The following is a 19838-nucleotide window of genomic DNA, read 5'->3' on the forward strand; positions in this document are numbered from 1 at the left end:
CGGCTGCTACTATGCCGGTCTCTTTCGACCAATTCAGCGATTTTATCGCAATTTTCGACGACAGGCCTTCCGGAGCGTGGTGCATCTTCGACCACCTCTACACCAGAACGAAAACGTTGAAACCATCATTGTGCGGTGGAAATGGAAACTGTATCGGATCCATAAACTGCACAAATTTTATTGGCGGCTTGAGATGCATTTTTGTCTATATCCTAGTAGTACTGTAAAATATGCCGTATTTTCTATTTATTTTACTCCATGTTTGCGACGCTATAACTCACGAACGACTTAAAAGAAACGACGTGTTAGCGCGTGAAATGAGCTTTCCAAAAAGGTGTAGCATGACCCGATGCGACGAATAAAATTAGAAATACGCGCTTTCAGCGCCAACTAGCGAAAATACCGCAAGACTTTTTTGACAACCTATTATTTTTTTCTGTTGAACTGTGATTTCTTAGAGTAAAGACCAGTTCGAGATCAAATAGTTGAGGCCCTATTATAGAGAAAAAAAATATATTGCACTTACTCATACTTAGTATCGGTCTAAATCTATTTTTTAAAACTTTAAGAAGCCAACAGAGTAATCACTTGTTATATTTGTGTTATGTCAGGAGTCAAAAAAAACTTAGATTTAGATTAGAGACGTACTATCGGGTGATTTTTTAAGAGCTTGATAACTTTTTTAAAAAAAAAAACGCATAAAATTTGCAAAATCTCATCGGTTCTTTATTTGAAACGTTAGATTGGTTCATGACATTTACTTTTTGAAGATAATTTCATTTAAATGTTGACCGCGGCTGCGTCTTAGGTGGTCCATTCGGAAAGTCCAATTTTGGGCAACTTTTTCGAGCATTTCGGCCGGAATAGCCCGAATTTCTTCGGAAATGTTGTCTTCCAAAGCTGGAATAGTTGCTGGCTTATTTCTGTAGACTTTAGACTTGACGTAGCCCCACAAAAATAGTCTAAAGGCGTTAAATCGCATGATCTTGGTGGCCAACTTACGGGTCCATTTCTTGAGATGAATTGTTCTCCGAAGTTTTCCCTCAAAATGGCCATAGAATCGCGAGCTGTGTGGCATGTAGCGCCATCTTGTTGAAACCACATGTCAACCAAGTTCAGTTCTTCCATTTTTGGCAACAAAAAAGTTTGTTAGCATCGAACGATAGCGATCGCCATTCACCGTAACGTTGCGTCCAACAGCATCTTTGAAAAATACGGTCCAATGATTCCACCAGCGTACAAACCACACCAAACAGTGCATTTTTCGGGATGCATGGGCAGTTCTTGAACGGCTTCTGGTTGCTCTTCACCCCAAATGCGGCAATTTTGCTTATTTACGTAGCCATTCAACCAGAAATGAGCCTCATCGCTGAACAAAATTTGTCGATAAAAAAGCGGATTTTCTGCCAACTTTTCGAACTTCGAACCGAACACTGATTTTGGTAATAAAATTCAATGATTTGCAAGCGTTGCTCGTTAGTAAGTCTATTCATGATGAAATGTCAAAGCATACTGAGCATCTTTCTCTTTGACACCATGTCTGAAATCCCACGTGATCTGTCAAATACTAATGCATGAAAATCCTAACCTCAAAAAAATCACCCGATACATATACCACGTAATAATAATAAGCGCCATTGTAGGAGTGCAAAAAGACTTCCCCAGTAGTTTCTCGAAAGAGAGTAATCACTCCGTCCATCAAATAAGTGAAAGTTTAGATAAGGCCTTGGATGATTTTACAGCCAGCCCTAACTGAGATCCTCCAACGTTTTTTAGTTTGGTTTGTGAAGAAGATATCAGTTCCATTCATGATAATATTACTGTCAGAATTACGATGGGCTCTCGAGCTGAAATTGATGTAAACTAAAGTCATCTAGACTAATTTGTCGGAGTCTCATTGGGATAAATAAATATTAATTAATTCAATCTGGACATAACTTCCAATTATGTTATAATTTTTTATCTCGAAGACAGGTGCTCCAACTCTAAGGATACACTTTTTCTTTTGAGTGGAGACTTTAGTTGTTGTTTGAGTATTTGTTCAGTAATTTACTTACTTGGTTAGTTGGGTGACACTTTTTACTTTGAAATTACATACATAGATTGCTGAAACAAATAACTTCCCTATGAGTTGGATATATTTTGATATATCTGATGAATGGTATAAAAAGCTTAAAAAAATTCGGTTCTCTGAATTGTTAAATTCACTTGAATTATAATCAGTGATAACAAAGATCTCCTCGTTATTGTCAATTATCTTCAGAGTACTGTTTGAAAACTAACCAGATATTGGTTAGTCGCCATCTGAAAATGGCCCTAAAATTCTTACGTCGCATTCCAATAAGATCGAAAGCCATACATTTTCACTACATAATCTATAATTTATTATTAATATTCGACTTTCACGACCGCCATACTTTTATCATCAAGTAACAGTTCTTAACTGTAAAGGGTCGTAATATTTCAATAAAACCAAATTTTTTGTATTTTAAATTTGCCATGAAGTTTCTTCAAAATATATATGTATGTCCCAAAATTTATGCAAGATTGGAACTAAAATTTTAATAATTTTTTTTTATTGAATCATAAAGTACAGAGGAATAAGACATGCGGCGAATGTCCCTCACGGCCTCCATACACATACACACTCAATTGTTGAAATTTCGATGACTTTTCTGCGTAAAGCACGCGTGGTTGAGGACTTGTGGCAATGGATTTGTGATTTTAATTAGTCTCATAACAAAAAAATTTAATGGTGGTTAATCACACGATCTAGGGGGCCAATTCTGATGGTCAAGATAATCGGCCTACTGAGCGTACTATTCACAACACCATCACTCATCTTGAGACTCAGCTTTAATTTTTAGATAATATTCGACCGGACTGACGTATGGAACGACTTGGCGCATTTTACGTCGAGAACTTTAATTGAAAGTTTTTAAAATACAGCTCTGGCATGAAATGAAGCCGCTCGACGTTCCCAAGTGACAACGCTTTGGGCTCTTGAAAAGTTCTAAGAAGAACCGACGTTTTCAAGACAAATTTTTTTCAGCGGAAAATCCCGCTTCGATTCAGGGCTTGGGACAAAATATCACGCGTGTCATTCACCAGTTACCAGTCGAAATGCTCAATCGAGTCATCAAAAATTAGATTCAACGGATGGCCAAAGAATGTTCTTTCGATCGACAATAAACATTTCCTATTAAATTTAAAGTTTCTGCGTTTTTTCATTAAAAAAGTAGGTAAGCTCGAAATGGACCACCCTTTAAAATAGCGCATATTTTCATAGATAATATAATAATTTCTGTTCATCTATGCTAGGTGAATGCAGGACGGTGGTTCACCAAATGTGTTTTATTTATTGATTTTCCTTATTTACTTCAATTATACCTGTATATACTTGTATGTATGTAAGTATCCCGAATAAAGCAAAATAATTGAGCATCTACTGTATTCATTATTAAACATTTTTTCTCCTTTTTCCTCAATTTGTGCCAAACATTGTGCCAATAAGCTGATTAGAGTAATTTTCGTCAACCATTACTGGTCGTAGCTGTCTACCATGTATACTTAGTATATATTTATATGTGTGATTATTCATTCATACCAGGATGTTATATGTTAGTACAACCGATTTTAGTCATTAAGCGTGATGTTAAGTGTTCTAATAATACAAAAATATGAAAATCAAATAATGTTATTGTGATTGCCTGGCAGTTTGATTAATCGGCACTTCAATGCATTAAAAAAAGCTTATATACACATATGTATGTACGTAGTAAATATATATATGATAAGTAAATTTTGTCACGATTATTCATTTATAGATCCAAACAATTTGATTTTCAAAGGGGTTTTCACAGCTAAAAATTACACCTATGTATATGTGATATCTAATATATGTATGTACTATATGTATGTAAGTGCATACATGGGTTATTTGTACATACTATATATACATACTGATTATAGTTTTTCAAAATTTCCAGCTCGTTAGTGCAAATAATAATTTTGCTTAATAATTTCACTGTGATACAGAAATGATATTGCTCATTCGCAATTTATTAAATTAAAGAAAATAAAAAATAGTAAAATTCCGATTTTAACCCACAGATATATTCTTATGCATATTTGAATGATTATACTACTCGAGAATAAAGAAAGTTTTAACTAGCTTGTGATGCTGTGTATTGTCTTGGTGAAAATCACTTTCTCTTTCTTCAAATGTGAACGTTTTTCTTCAATTTCGTCCTTCAAAAATTTGCTTTTCAAACGGTCTAATAACGCTATGTAATAATCTGCTTCTTCTTTATTGGCGTATATACGCGGTTATATCAGAGTTTACATTGAAGATTTCAAGTATACCCAGGTCCTTCTCCAACTGGTCTTTCCAATGGAGTGGAGGCCTTCTTTGATTATTCAATACGCATTCCAAAATACAGACGCCATAATCTTGCCACCCGACTGTTGTTTTTTACCACGCTTTGAAGCGGATTTGTCCTGTGCAGTCCACTGAGATGACTGTCGATTGTACTTCGGTATGAAATGAACCATGTTTCATTCAATGTCACATATCGACACAAAAACTCGAGTTTATTAGGCTTGAACATCTCTAAACACTGCTCCAACTCATCACCTCGTCGTTGATTTTGGTAAAAAGTGAGCTCGTGCGGTACCCACTTTGAACAGAGTTTCCTCATACCCAAATCTTCGTGAATGATATGATATATACGTTCAGTTAATATCTTTAGAGTGCCTGCTATCTTGAACAACTTCACTTTACGGTCATCCAAAATTATTTTGTGGACTTTGTTAATGTTTTCGTCGGTAACAACCGCTTTTGGGCATTTACAACGTTCGTCGCCTTCGGTGCTCATTTCATCATGGTTCATTTCATTAATGGTTGAGTTTGCTGTATCAGTATTCGGAAACTCGTCATTAAGCCAAACTTTTGCTTGTACTGTGTTTTTCCCCTTTGAAAACCACATTTATCAACACGCTTAAATCCTTTTCATGCATTTTTTTTCACAACAAAAGTTGAATCACTCAAAAATAAACATAATTCACGATGAAATGATCCAACAAAACGCGCTTTTTGAAGGTTAAACATCGTATGAATTTGATTCTAGTAGCGCCATCTATGTGTAAGGCCGGGGACTTTTAAATTTACCTCTCACAACATTGCTGATTCTGAGTTACAATCCTAACCTGATGTATCAAAATGTGTAAACTCGTTTGAAAAAAAACCTAAAAAGCATTCCTCCAAAAGACAAAGCTTTTCCAAAAAGTGTGTTAAAAAATTCCTAGAGCTTTTTCGAGCTTTTGTACTTGTATAAAGGTTTAAATAAAAAAATTTAAATTTTATTCTAGAAAGTGATTTAAAAATTCGTAGAGCTTTCTCGAGCTTTTGTATGAAAGTTTCAGCAAAAAATTTGAGATTGTTTTCCAGATTCCAAATTTGTTGGAGAAGTTATTCCAGACACGGAATCTTATAATAAATTTTATACTCACTGTCCTCCCCTAAACATATTTTTCTTTTTTTGAGCAGTGAAAATTTGGAAATAAGTTGATTTTTCGACACTCTGTAGCGACATAAACAGAAGGTCACTCTATGCACAGCGAAAATTCGATCAGATAACGGTAGTATTCTAAAAAAGTTATCTTATAATATTGACCCTTGCCTTGACATGTTTATTAAATTGTGTACAAAGCTTACAACAGGTGGCGCTATGGTATAAATTTTCTTAATATTTATGGCTTTATTCAAAAAATAGTTTCCTTATTGTATTTTATGCAGATTAATCTTAAGTAATGAGTTCCACTGTAAAGCTAAACCTGTGTTTTTAATTTAATTTCTAACTATTTCTGAACCACGCTTTAAAGGCATAAAAAGTGGACAGCTATATTTGTATAACATGAGAAAATAAATTTAATTATATTTATATTGCAAGCAAATTGTTTAATTATATAAATAAATTACTGTAATTTTTCAACTATTATTTCAAAAGATAAACATTTTTTGGTTCCGAGTGCTTTAAAATATATTTAAAGCTTTGTATATATATTTATCAGTTAATAAATAATCGTTTAGTTAAAATTTTTATACATTGTTGGTAAAATTCATAAAATTCAAAATAAAAAAAAAATAAAATTCAACGTTTAACAATGAATTAATATGCATATATACTGTACTACATATAAATGTATGTATGTATATAATAAAGTGTTTTAAAAAGCTTCGTGGCGAGTGTCGAAGGTCAACATACATATGTATGTTGTGAGTGCGCTTACTTGCAACTCCAGCCCATCAGAACCCGCCGCCATTGTAGGTGCCCAGATATTTATTGCAATTACCACAGTAATGGTTGGTGCTCATGCAACTCTCCGCACAGTAGGGCAAACAGACGCAACACCATAAGCTGAAAGTAAATAATGAACAACAAAAAAATTATCTAAATTTTATCTTTTCAGTATACACATATAATTTTTTTATTTTATTTGTTATTTTTTCAGATTTCCATATCGAAATGCAAACATGTGTCTGGTGCTTGCAGCAAATTTCTGCCGTAATATATCATTCTATACATTTATAATATATATACGTATGAATGTATGTGTGCATGGGCTTATATCCGCTACAAATAATGCGCATATTTATCAAGAAAACAAAGTATTAATTATATAAGCGGGGTTTTTCGATAAGAAATTTTAGTTTTGTATAGTCTGGTACGCCATAATGTTGTGGAATAATGCAATACTTGTGCATAGAACTTCATTTGTACAGATAGATGTAAATGTTTGCAATTTGTCAGAACTAAAATGCGCAATTTATTTATTACTAATATAAATGAGGCGTTTCATTCCCAGAAAGTTATTTTATAAGTTTTTGACTTATTCAATTTATTATTCTATTAGTACATTATCTGAATTAGTACTGAATAACAACCGGAAATTGTAAATAAAACGCAAAATATTTAATTAGTCTTCAATATTTATATTTTCGCCTTCAAAGTAATCCCCACCAGATGTAATACACTTATGCTAACGATTTTTCAAAGTTTTCGAAACACTTTTCATAAGCACTTTTCGGGTTGGCCTTCAGCTCCTTCAGTGAATTTTGTTTATCTCCTCGATCGACTGAAAACAGGCTCCGCGATGGGGTAATTTCAGTTTGGGGAACGAGAATAAAGCATACGGAGCCAAATCTGATGAATACGGCGGTAGATAGTGGCTTTAAATATCGGAATAATGAACATCAGCGTAATTTTTGAGCGGCTTTGGCGTGTTTTTTTTGGTTTCGGCTTCTTTTTTCTCCACCATTACGAAGATTTTTGACTTAATTGCATGTCAAATGCAACTAATGTCTCATCGGCAGTTATAATGCTCTCAAAGCATGTGGGATCGGAACTTGCACGATTAAGCAGGACTTGTTTACGGTACTCTCTTTGAAAAAAAAAGATTTATCGGGACGAGTCGAGGAAGAACGCGTTTCATACCCAAAATATTCATCAAAATCATTCGAACGGACTCGCGACAGATGTTGAGCTCTCTTGCCATCCCATTAACACTTGCTTGACTATTTTCAAGCACCATCTTTCACTTTTTTAATATCAGTTGAAGAGGTTGAAGGTCGTTCAGAACGAGGCTTGTCTTCAACGACTTCTCAACCGTCTTTGAAGGCTTTGTACTACTCGTATATAGGTTTGTGTTTTTGATAAAACAGAAAACCGTAAGCTTTTTCCAACTACCTCAACGATTCCGCATACGAAATTTGGTTTGAAATACAAAATTTAGACAAATTCTTTGTTCAACGCACTACTAGGGTGCACTGACTTGAGCAAATTATTTACAATTTCCGGGTTCTTTTTCACAATGTATAAATAAAAATTCTTTCTTAAATAAAATTTAATTGTTTTTGAAGCAATTAACTAGTTGCCAGATTACTGTTATGTTGCCTTTAAAGTTATTTAGATATCTTTATAGAACTTTTGAAGTGTATTGAATTAGTGTCCCTCTAGTCAACCCCACTGCAAAACACTGTAATACTACAAAAAGCTTGAGGTTGCAACCGAAATTTTTTCGGACAGGTAAAAATCGATAATACCGAATTTAAAAATTCAACCAAAATGTAATTGGGTTGAAAACTGTAATAAAGGCTTTACAAAAAATCGTCGATCATTTTAATGCTTCGTAGATTAGAGAAATTATTAATATGTTTTAAATTATATATAAAGTACGAAAAACATTTTAAGTTGTAATTTTTTAAATTTAAAGTTCTCACTTAAGCTTTTGCAAAGAAAGGCTTGTACTTTCTCAACTCTTGTCAAACGTAATTTTTTTTTAAGAATTAATTACGTTTCAACAACATAAACGCAAAGTTAATTTATATTTTAACTGACTTAGCTAGTTGACATACTGACAGTTTAGTTGGAGCCCCGGGTGGTGTTATCAGATAATCTATTAATTTAGCTAAGTGTCATTTGATCATTTTTTGCACGAGTTTTTAAATACAAACTACTCAGACACATATTAAGTATTATTAAATATTGATTGCTATTTTACAGTCTTAATGAATTTAGCTGATATTCCTTGAAAGTACGATTTAAAGGATGGGTTTCTGATTGTTTATATAAATATTTTATAAAAAATTTAATTTAGTTTATTAATATAACGCTCAAACTGGCTCAATTGTTTCCTTATGGTGGATTTGTAAAGCTTAATAGGAGAAATCAAAGTATGAGGGACAACAAGCGGTCGCACTTAAGTCAGCATTATCAAATTAAGGTTGTTTTTTTTGAACATGTAGTTTTCAAAAAGATCTAAAACGTATAAAATCTGATATCATTGTCAATAATTCAGCTTCAATATAAAGATAGGGGATCGGCAATATGTTATAAAAATGATTTCGAGCAAGTGACCGCCTGAGCTAGCTCAAATGAATTCCAGCCGAGAAGCTTTCGACCACTTTTTGCAGCAAAATTTTTGAAAAAATATTGACCAATGATTCCCTTTGCCCATAGAGCATGCCAAACAGTGAATTTTTGAGGATGTTAGGGAATCTCAACAATGGCTTGTAGATTATCAACACTCCAAATACGGCAAGTTTGTTTATTAACATACCCACTTTTTTATTTATTTTTGCTTATTTTATTGACTTTAATTTAATTTAAATTTTTTTTTATTCGATTTTATTTTAGTTTTGAGTTTGTATTGTTATAATATATTTTATGCTAATTCATTTTATTGTATTTATTTTACATTAATTAATTTATTTTATTATATTTAATATTTCTTTAATTCTTTTCTATTTTTTAATTTTTTTATAATTTATTTATTTACTTTTTTATATTTATATACAGTTTTTAATTGTTTATTTTTTTTTTTATTAACCAATTTTTTTAATTTGCTTTTTTTCACATTTTCTTACCCCACAATACACAGTATCGCCGCCATTAAATGTGTCCTGGCATTCGGTTCATAGCCGATGCGTGTCAGTTTTGTAACGTGACAGCCTGGACATGTGATGAATGTAGGTTCCGGCCCCAAGGGCAAAATTGCTTGTTCTGAAAAAAATAAAAATTTAATTAATTATTGCAATCAGTCAAGGTTATCCTTATTACTACTTAAATTTTTTTAATTAATAAGAAACTATGTACTGCACGAGTATATAATTCATAATGTAGAATATTCGTGTCAATGTTTATTTACTCAGATATGCTTCTGATAGGCAATTTTGATATAGATTGTCTTTATTGAATCCAATAAATTTACTGTTAATCTATCACAATAATCTTCTTTTTTTGTGGTAGGTTTGAAGTGGTTGACTTAATTATTGTTTTACATAGGCTTCATCAAAAATCTTTTAAAAGACACGTTTCTAAAATAATACAAGATATAAGGAAATAATTTTATGATTAAAATGTTTTATTTGTATCAGAAGAAGGGTGGGCTGGCAGATATTTGTTCATTTGAAGACTTCTTTCAAATGGAAACAACATTGTACTCATATCATACCTGACGTCAATGGTTTGACGCAGACGTGGGTCTGCATTCGCGTCATTATTATGTGCTTTCTTTAATTAAGATATGCACCATTATGTGCGTAGCTACCCAAAAGAAACATGAAAAAAACAGTAGCTTCGGTTCCGAAGCTATAATAACCTTCTCAGGTGGATTTCTTATCACATAAAAGGGTATAAAAAGACATAGGGGCTTCGGCGTTACACACCTTGTAGCAAACTTAATATACGTTGATCAGGTTATAAATATGGTGCTAAGGTGAAAGAAATCGAAGGAAACGATCAATTTCTCAGTTAGTATTTTATTCAATGTTAACAATTAGAGACCTTTAGAACTGCACAAGATCGTTTTCAGAACACGGAGGCTACTCATGTGAATCTATCGATCTACGTGTCCTTGATATTCGGATGCGACACACAGATTCATTAAATGTATTTAGTGTTCCTCTTCTATTATTCGATATTAAATGTTCAAAATTTGGATGAAAGAGTATTTAAAGATCGAAAAATGTATTGTCGCCAGCAAGTGTTTTTGATTGGTACAAATTATTCAAAGAGGGTCGGTAACGTGTTGACGACGAAAGAATTGGTGTTTGAGAATCGATAATTAGCAGTCAGAGATCTTACTGGCATCGTTGAGATATCGGAAGGAATGGATGATAACCATTTTGAAGGATAATTTGGACTTAAAAAGAGAACAGCGTCGCATTAACGTCTATGAAACAATGCTCTCCGACTACCTGAATGCCATGAAACGTATGATTATTGGCGAGGAGTCTTGGATCCATGCTTACGATCCGGGAAAAGACGAATTAAACGGCCGTGGAAGAGGTCAGCCGAAGCCGAAAAAACCACGTCACACCAGGTCAAAAATCAAGGTTATGTTAACAGTTTTCTTCGATTCTCGAGACGCGATGAACTCCGAATTCCTTCTGACCGGCTGAACTATGTTCTATATGGTAGCACGATAACCGCAATTTTGCTCCTAATTCGCCATAACTTTAAAATATTACAGCTTGTTTCCACAAACTTAACCGTACAAGTCAATTCTAAAAGTGAAAAAATGAAGTTTTAAATGACTGATAAAACATTCTTTTCTTCATTAAAACGGGATTCCGTCAGCTCCTTAACTGAGTCAATTAGCAACATGTTCTAAAAAACTATTTGTATTAAAAAGGGTGCGGGAAATAAGTAAAATTTAAAATTCGGTATTTCCATTTACTTATGACTAATTGCTACGAATACCAGAAAAATATGTTCCCACAAACAAAATAAAATAATAATAAAACGCATAAAAAATAATTAAAAGTAATATCAGCCATTTTGTGTTTTTTCAACTAAAATGTCATTGACGTTATTAAAATTGTAATCAAGTACCCATTCCGGAGCAAACTTTGAGAACAAAAAGCATAATGCGTTGCTTCTGACTTATGAGATTATTTGTAAGTACTGCTAAAGCATGCGAACGGATGTGTGTGTATGTTCATATTTTTAAGCTGTTGATTACACTACCATTACTGTTAGAGTCTACAGTGACAAGTGATAAGGAAAGTCGGTGTTAAAACATGCTATTTTAACAAAAAAATAGAAAAAATATGTAGAAAAATAATATATTTTAGGTAGAAGAAAATTACAAATATTTAAAAGGCCAGAATATCAATAAGAAAAAATAATAATAATTGTTTTTAAATTTAATAATTAAACTAATATACACAATTTTTATTTTTCGAAGAATGATGGTATGAATTTAAACGAAATATTATTAAAACAATTCATTGGGCAAAAAAACATTAAATTTAAATTCTGATGAATTTTGTTTTATGAAACAATTATAATAAATGCATAAGCCCTGGTGGCGCCATTTATATGTCAACTGATGCGTTAGAATCTGCTTTCATTATCGATTGTCCAGTGAAAATTTCATGACATTTCATCGATCAGTATGTTTGTGTTATCGGTGCGTAAATGAGCTTCGAACAAAGAGCCAACATTAAATTTTGAAATTTTTGAATTTAATAAAACAAATTTAAGGCGATGATTGCCTATCCCGGTGGTGGTCGTGAGGACATAAATGAAGATCAACATGTGGGCCAATCAAAATCCGTGATCACCGGAACATGGAACATTTGGGCTTACGAAAGGTCTGTGTCCGGTTTGTTCCGCACAAATTGACTGATGTCTAAAAATTGCTCAGAATCCAACATTCGAAGGACGATTATTTGACCAAAAATCAAATTTTAACCATTAACCACTCCCCGTATTCACCTGATATGGCACCGTGCGACTTCTTCCTTTTCGGAAAAATGCATTTGCCCATGAAAGGAAAGCGTTATGTAGACGTAGAGGCCATTCAAAAGGCTTGCACCGGCATACTGGCGGCCATACCGGCCAACGAGCTAAAACACTCGTTCGACATGCTTTTGGACCGTGCAAAAAGCTGTATTGAAGTAGAAGAAGATCATTTTGAATGCAGTAAATTGATTTTGCTGAAAAAATCATTTGTTCTGATTTTTTTTGAGTACTGTTTACTTTGAAACGCACCTTGTAGATGCTCCCTGGGTTTCATTTTCCTCACATACATAAAGTCAGCCGGTTTTTCGAAAATTCTGATATTAGTTATATACATAGGTTTCCCCCGATTTTATCCAGACATTGTTTGTTAGTAAAATATGCTTCCGCTCCCTCGTTTTCATTGAGGTAATTCACATAGTGGCCAATATAAGTATGCGGTGTATAGTCACTCGGAAGTTCAAAAATCTCTATGTTAGGTAAAAAAAAATCTTTTAAAAGACACGTTTCTAAAATAATACAAGATATAAGGAAATAATTTTATGATTAAAATGTTTTATTTGTATCAGAAGAAGGGTGGGCTGGCAGATATTTGTTCATTTGAAGACTTCTTTCAAATGGAAACAACATTGTACTCATATCATACCTGACGTCAATGGTTTGACGCAGACGTGGGTCTGCATTCGCGTCATTATTATGTGCTTTCTTTAATTAAGATATGCACCATTATGTGCGTAGCTACCCAAAAGAAACATGAAAAAAACAGTAGCTTCGGTTCCGAAGCTATAATAACCTTCTCAGGTGGATTTCTTATCACATAAAAGGGTATAAAAAGACATAGGGGCTTCGGCGTTACACACCTTGTAGCAAACTTAATATACGTTGATCAGGTTATAAATATGGTGCTAAGGTGAAAGAAATCGAAGGAAACGATCAATTTCTCAGTTAGTATTTTATTCAATGTTAACAATTAGAGACCTTTAGAACTGCACAAGATCGTTTTCAGAACACGGAGGCTACTCATGTGAATCTATCGATCTACGCGTCCTTGATATTCGGATGCGACACACAGATTCATTAAATTTATTTAGTGTTTCTCTTTTATTATTCGATATTAAATGTTCAAAATTTGGATGAAAGAGTATTTAAAGATCGAAAAATGTATTGTCGCCAGCAAGTGTTTTTGATTGGTACAAATTATTCAAAGAAGGTCGGTAACGTGTTGACGACGAACTACGTCCAGGACGGCCAACAGCATCAATTGATGATCAACATGTCATTAAAACAAAAGAATTGGTGTTTGAGAATCGATAACTAGCAGTCAGAGATCTTACTGGCATCGTTGAGATATCGGAAGGAATGGATGATAACCATTTTGAAGGATAATTTGGACTTAAAAAGAGAACAGCGTCGCATTAACGTCTATGAAACAATGCTCTCCGACTACCTGAATGCCATGAAACGTATGATTATTGGCGAGGAGTCTTGGATCCATGCTTACGATCCGGGAAAAGACGAATTAAACGGCCGTGGAAGAGGTCAGCCGAAGCCGAAAAAACCACGTCACACCAGGTCAAAAATCAAGGTTATGTTAACAGTTTTCTTCGATTCTCGAGACGCGATGAACTCCGAATTCCTTCTGACCGGCTGAACTATGTTCTATATGGTAGCACGATAACCGCAATTTTGCTCCTAATTCGCCATAACTTTAAAATATTACAGCTTGTTTCCACAAACTTAACCGTACAAGTCAATTCTAAAAGTGAAAAAATGAAGTTTTAAATGACTGATAAAACATTCTTTTCTTCATTAAAACGGGATTCCGTCAGCTCCTTAACTGAGTCAATTAGCAACATGTTCTAAAAAACTATTTGTATTAAAAAGGGTGCGGGAAATAAGTAAAATTTAAAATTCGGTATTTCCATTTACTTATGACTAATTGCTACGAATACCAGAAAAATATGTTCCCACAAACAAAATAAAATAATAATAAAACGCATAAAAAATAATTAAAAGTAATATCAGCCATTTTGTGTTTTTTCAACTAAAATGTCATTGACGTTATTAAAATTGTAATCAAGTACCCATTCCGGAGCAAACTTTGAGAACAAAAAGCATAATGCGTTGCTTCTGACTTATGAGATTATTTGTAAGTACTGCTAAAGCATGCGAACGGATGTGTGTGTATGTTCATATTTTTAAGCTGTTGATTACACTACCATTACTGTTAGAGTCTACAGTGACAAGTGATAAGGAAAGTCGGTGTTAAAACATGCTATTTTAACAAAAAAATAGAAAAAATATGTAGAAAAATAATATATTTTAGGTAGAAGAAAATTACAAATATTTAAAAGGCCAGAATATCAATAAGAAAAAATAATAATAATTGTTTTTAAATTTAATAATTAAACTAATATACACAATTTTTATTTTTCGAAGAATGATGGTATGAATTTAAACGAAATATTATTAAAACAATTCATTGGGCAAAAAAACATTAAATTTAAATTCTGATGAATTTTGTTTTATGAAAAAATTATAATAAATGCATAAGCATTTTTAAGTTTAAAAATATTTAATCATAACAATAGAAGTAAATGTTAAAATATCAAAGCAAATTTAAATTAATAAAAAAACAAGTAATTAAAAATGGGTAGTAATTTCGGCTGTAACTGAAAATTTTATGCTGATTTGAAGGTGGCAATATTTCATATTAGGGGGTTACAAGGGTTTACCAGTTTCAAAAAATCGATATAAATTCTACAACACTTCCATAATATTGTTCTAAATTTCATTTCATTCAAGTTGATCCGAGTAATAGTTTCGGAGATACAGCCTTGAGAACTTATGCGCTCGAGGCTAGTAGCTAGGCTAAGTGCGCCGTCTTTAAACGCGTTTTTCTCGAAGCTGTGGTTTTGAAGTCGGTTGGCAAGATTTCCAGAGAAATACTCAACCGATCTTCATGACAATTGTGTGTGTATGTAACAAAAAAAAAATATAATAAAATATTGAATTTTTTATGAGAAAAAATGCTGTTTTTACCCGAGGAAACCCATGTAACCCCTTAAAATATGAGAGTTGTGGTAACATCGACCCGATTTTATTTATTTTATATATGTACTATTAACATGCCAGATACTAATACAAGGTGAGTTCCAAAGGAAACAGGACTTTTTGAATCTAGCGCCCCTGGTGGCGCCATTTATATGTCAACTGATGCTTTAGAATCTGCTTTCATTATCGATTGTCCAGTGAAAATTTCATGACATTTCATCGATCAGTATGTTTGTGTTATCGGTGCGTAAATGAGCTTCGAACAAAGAGCCAACATTAAATTTTGAAATTTTTGAATTTAATAAAACAAATTTAAGGCGATGATTGCCTATCCCGGTGGTGGTCGTGAGGACATAAATGAAGATCAACATGTGGGCCAATCAAAATCCGTGATCACCGGAAATTCCATCGAAACTGTCACCCGAAATCATCATTGAAATTCATGGAACATTTGGGCTTACGAAAGGTCTGTGCCCGGTTTGTTCCGCACAAATTGACTGATGTCTAAAAATTGCTCAGAATCCAACATTCGAAGGACGATTATTTGACCAAAAATCAAATTTTAACCATTAACCACTCCCCGTATTCACCTGATATGGCACCGTGTGACTCTTCCTTTTCGGAAAAATACATTTGCCCATGAAAAGAATGCGTTATGTAGACGTAGAGGCCATTCAAAAGGCTTACACTGGCGCAATGGTGGCCATACCGGCCAAAGAGCTAAAACACTCGTATGACATGCTTTTGGACCGTGCAAAAAGCTGTATTGAAGTAGAAGAAGATCATTTTGAATGCAGTAAATTGATTTTGCTGAAAAAATCATTTGTTCTGATTTTTTTTTGAGTACTGTTTACTTTGAAACGCACCTTGTAGATGCTCCCTGGGTTTCATTTTCCTCACATACATAAAGTCAGCCGGTTTTTCGAAAATTCTGATATTAGTTATATACATAGGTTTCCCCCGATTTTATCCAGACATTGTTTGATGTTGTTCGTTTTCATTGAGGTAATTCACATAGTGGCCAATATAAGTATGCGGTGTATAGTCACTCGGAAGTTCAAAAATCTCTATGTTAGGTATATGGGGGCTCAGGGAAGTATTTACCCAATTCAACCCATTTTCGACACACAGACATAATATTTTCAAAAAAGAACTCTCTATGACTTTCAATTATATATCTCACACATTGACCGTTATTTTCGGTCAAAAGTTAACTATAGGTATTGGGGTCCACATATTAAGTGCTGTATCGTTTGAACAGTTTTGGTCCGATTTAGATAACTTCTGGTCATAAGATGATGATGATGTCTCAATTCTTACTTTCTTTATAGTGGCACGGACGGACAGAAAGTCACTCGAATTTCAACTCGTCTCATCATCCTGATAACTTATATACATATATATAACCCTATATCTATCTCGATTTGAAGTGCACAAAGCTAATATACTCTGTAACAACATTTTTTCATTGAACACAATAACGATTTGCCAACTGTCACACTGTTGTTCGACAAATATCAAATTGCATCATGGCACAATACTGTTCTGCGCTGACGAGTGTGTGATTCACATTTCCAGCAAATCGTACTTACGTTGTATGATTACAACAGGTTGTTGTACCATCGGCTGCGTCGTGCCTGACGCGCTGGGCATGTAAGCGTGATGTGGTGGCGGTACACCGCCGCCCCCGCCAGCGCCACCCATGCTGGTGGCGCCATACTGTGTGCTGCCACCATAGGTGTGTTGTGCGCCAGCGCCAAAACCACCAGTAGTTGTTGTTGCTTTATTTGTGCGTGCTTGTGCCGACTGTTGTTGCTGTGTGGGCGGGCGGTTGGCGGCGTCGGAAGTGCTGCTCGGTGTGGGCAACACCTGCACCGGTGGATAGGGAGCGGTGTGCATGGCCTGTTCGTAGGACGGCGGTGCGGCCGGTGCCTGATCGACGTAGCCGCTGTGTGTAGCCTCCTGCATCTCGGCGGGCATACGCGGATAATTGACAGGTGGACCTGATTTTTCCATCGCAATGGTGAGCTGATTAGTTAACTTGTTACTGTTGTTGTTTTTGGGGTGTTTCAATTACTTAATTACTGGCGAATTCTTGAACTTCAACACTTGACTTATTTTTTAAATATATGTATGTATGTATGTGTATCAAATACACAATAAACTTTCTGCTTTAATTCTTGACACGTACACCAAATGTCAATACTAGTATATTTGTTTTTGCTTTTGTTTTTCTGATTTTTTTTTTTTACTGTGAAATCACTTGTTTTGCACGTTGTTTGCTTGCACTGTTTCTATATTTATATTTTTGCCGTTTTTCGTTCGGAGTTTCTTTCAACTTCGCGTGTGTTTCTGTTCGTTGCCAACGCTTGACTGTTGCTCGGCTCCGCTTAGCAGCTGTTAGCTTCGTTGATGAGTAATTCATAAGCTTGCACAATGCTTATCACTGCGCTTTTACGAAGGCGCTCGTTGATTCTAGTAATCAGAAGACCGTGGCGCAGCGTTGCCAACTATTTTGTTTGTATATGTATATCATCATTTATTTATTATTTCGTTTTACTTTCAAGTGCGAGCTTTTTGCGTTATCTGATTTGCATGTGTAAGCTTAGATGTTATGAGACTTTTTCGGTTACTTTTTGTTTGTTGTATAGTAATGTACATAGTAATGGGTTGTCAAAAAAGTCTTGCGGTATTTTTATTGAATTTTTTTTATTTTTATTGAAATTGAAATGAAGCTTTAATGACTCATGCCCAGCTCTTGACCGATGCTACGGCTGCTACTATGCCGGTCTCTTTCGACCAATTCAGCGATTTTATCGCAATTTTCGACGACAAGCCTTCCGGAGCCTGGCGCATCTTCGACTCTACACCAGAACGAAAACGTTGAAACCATCGTTGTGCGGTGGATATGGAAACTGTATTGGGTCCATAAACTGCACAAATTTTATTGGCGGCTTGAGATGCATTTTTGCCTTTATCGTAGTAGTACTTTAAAATATGCCGTATTTTCTCTTTATTTTGTTCTATGTTTGCGCCGCTATAACTCACGAACGACTTAAAAAAAACGACAATCAATCAAACATGACCCGATCAGGTGTAGCATGACCCGATGCGACGAATAAAACTAGAACTACGCACTTTCAGCGCCAACTAGCGAAAATACCGCAAGACTTTTTTGACAACCTATTATATATGTACATATGTACATAAATACATATATTCCACATGAAACACAAAGCTTTTTTTTTTTAATACACTAAAACAATGAAGCCAAGTCCTCCTTCACTAGTTTTCTTCCATTATACACAAAATGTTAGCGCATTATAACCATTAAAATTGAGTGTTTTTACGTGGAAATTAAACTGACCGAAAGCTTAAAGGAGGGCTACAGTTCTCATAGCAAAAAAATTACCTTTTTGCGAATTTATTTTTTAAATATGGATTAAGTAATTTTATTCGGACTTTTTGTACATTATTGAGCACACTTTTGACAATTTCGTCACTTTTTAGTTCTAAATTTTAAACGCGGTTTTCTCATTGAAAATTTTGTACACATTATTGACATATAAAACACCAGCCCCCATAGTTTAGTAATTTTTTTTTATTACAATAAGGATGTTTTCCAATGATGTTAGAAAATAGCAGTTTTCACTTTAAATGGCCGCCGAAAATATTTAAATAAAAAAAAAGGTTATTATATTTTCGGATAATTTCCAGCCAAGTTATAGTTAACACCGCAAAGTTTGTTTTCTCAAGACGTTCTAGGATAAGCTCTGTTACCGCTTATGCTTCAATATTTCTGCATGAAAAAATTACCCTTGATTGTCCAAAATCTGTTCAATAATGTACAAAAGGTTCGAATAAAATTACTCAATCCATATTTAAGAAATAAATTCGCAAAAAAGTCCTTTTTTACCTAAAAAACCTTACACAATCTACATATATCGATGCCACTCTCTATTGACTGTAACGGTGTTACTAACTTCATTTCGAAAGAAGTACGGATCGACGATTCCATCAGACCAAACTCTCAATTTAGGTGAATGTACACCACTCAGATGATTTTCTTAAAAAAATAGTTAACCTTTTCAAGTTGTTTCAAGGCAAAATCAGAAAATACCCGACGTTTATGGTCCAACAGCTACAGCTCTTGAGTGAAGACATTTTTCCTTTCTGAAAATCGGCCAAGTTGGGGTTTAAGTCAGTCCCAATTCTTGAGAATGTCTTGGAATCGATAAATTGCGGTCTTCAACCCCACTTGACTTTAGAAATAAATATGTATTTGCATTTAACAATAGTAATAGTTGTAGTCGTATACGCTCTAATCTGCTTCATATTTTAATTTTCTTAATCATAATCGCTTGACGTGTACCAGAATATGATAAAAATAAAAATTCGGTTACATTCGACAACTGGTGGTGCAGTGTTTTGCAGCTAATATTGATGGGAGAGGTAAATAATAGAACTATAAGTACA

At 34.1% G+C, this 19838-nt stretch overlaps 1 protein-coding gene across 1 annotated transcript; it reads right to left on the bottom strand.

The window, feature by feature from the left end:
• Positions 1-6151: 6151 nt before the first annotated feature.
• Positions 6152-17741, bottom strand: LOC120772180 (lipopolysaccharide-induced tumor necrosis factor-alpha factor-like). Its single transcript, XM_040100628.1, has 3 exons — positions 16955-17741; positions 9428-9563; positions 6152-6419 (listed from the first exon to the last, which is right to left on the bottom strand). The coding sequence occupies exons 1-3, from the start codon at positions 17376-17378 to the stop codon at positions 6308-6310; spliced, it is 672 nt and encodes a 223-aa protein (XP_039956562.1). The 5' UTR covers positions 17379-17741; the 3' UTR covers positions 6152-6307.
• Between the last annotated feature and the right edge of the window lie 2097 nt (positions 17742-19838).

Source organism: Bactrocera tryoni, chromosome 3, assembly GCF_016617805.1.
Source record: "Bactrocera tryoni isolate S06 chromosome 3, CSIRO_BtryS06_freeze2, whole genome shotgun sequence".
NCBI lineage: Eukaryota > Metazoa > Arthropoda > Insecta > Diptera > Tephritidae > Bactrocera > Bactrocera tryoni.

Excerpts from the sequence above, each read along its gene's own strand:
- LOC120772180 (XM_040100628.1), bottom strand. The coding sequence starts at position 17,378 with ATGGAAAAATCAGGTCCACCTGTCAATTATCCGCGTATGCCCGCCGAG. Across the intron at positions 9,564-16,954 it reads ACCTGTTGTAATCATACAAC|AACAAGCAATTTTGCCCTTG; the intron begins GTAAGTACGATT and ends TATTTTTTTCAG. Across the intron at positions 6,420-9,427 it reads GCGATACTGTGTATTGTGGG|CTTATGGTGTTGCGTCTGTT; the intron begins GTAAGAAAATGT and ends ATTTACTTTCAG.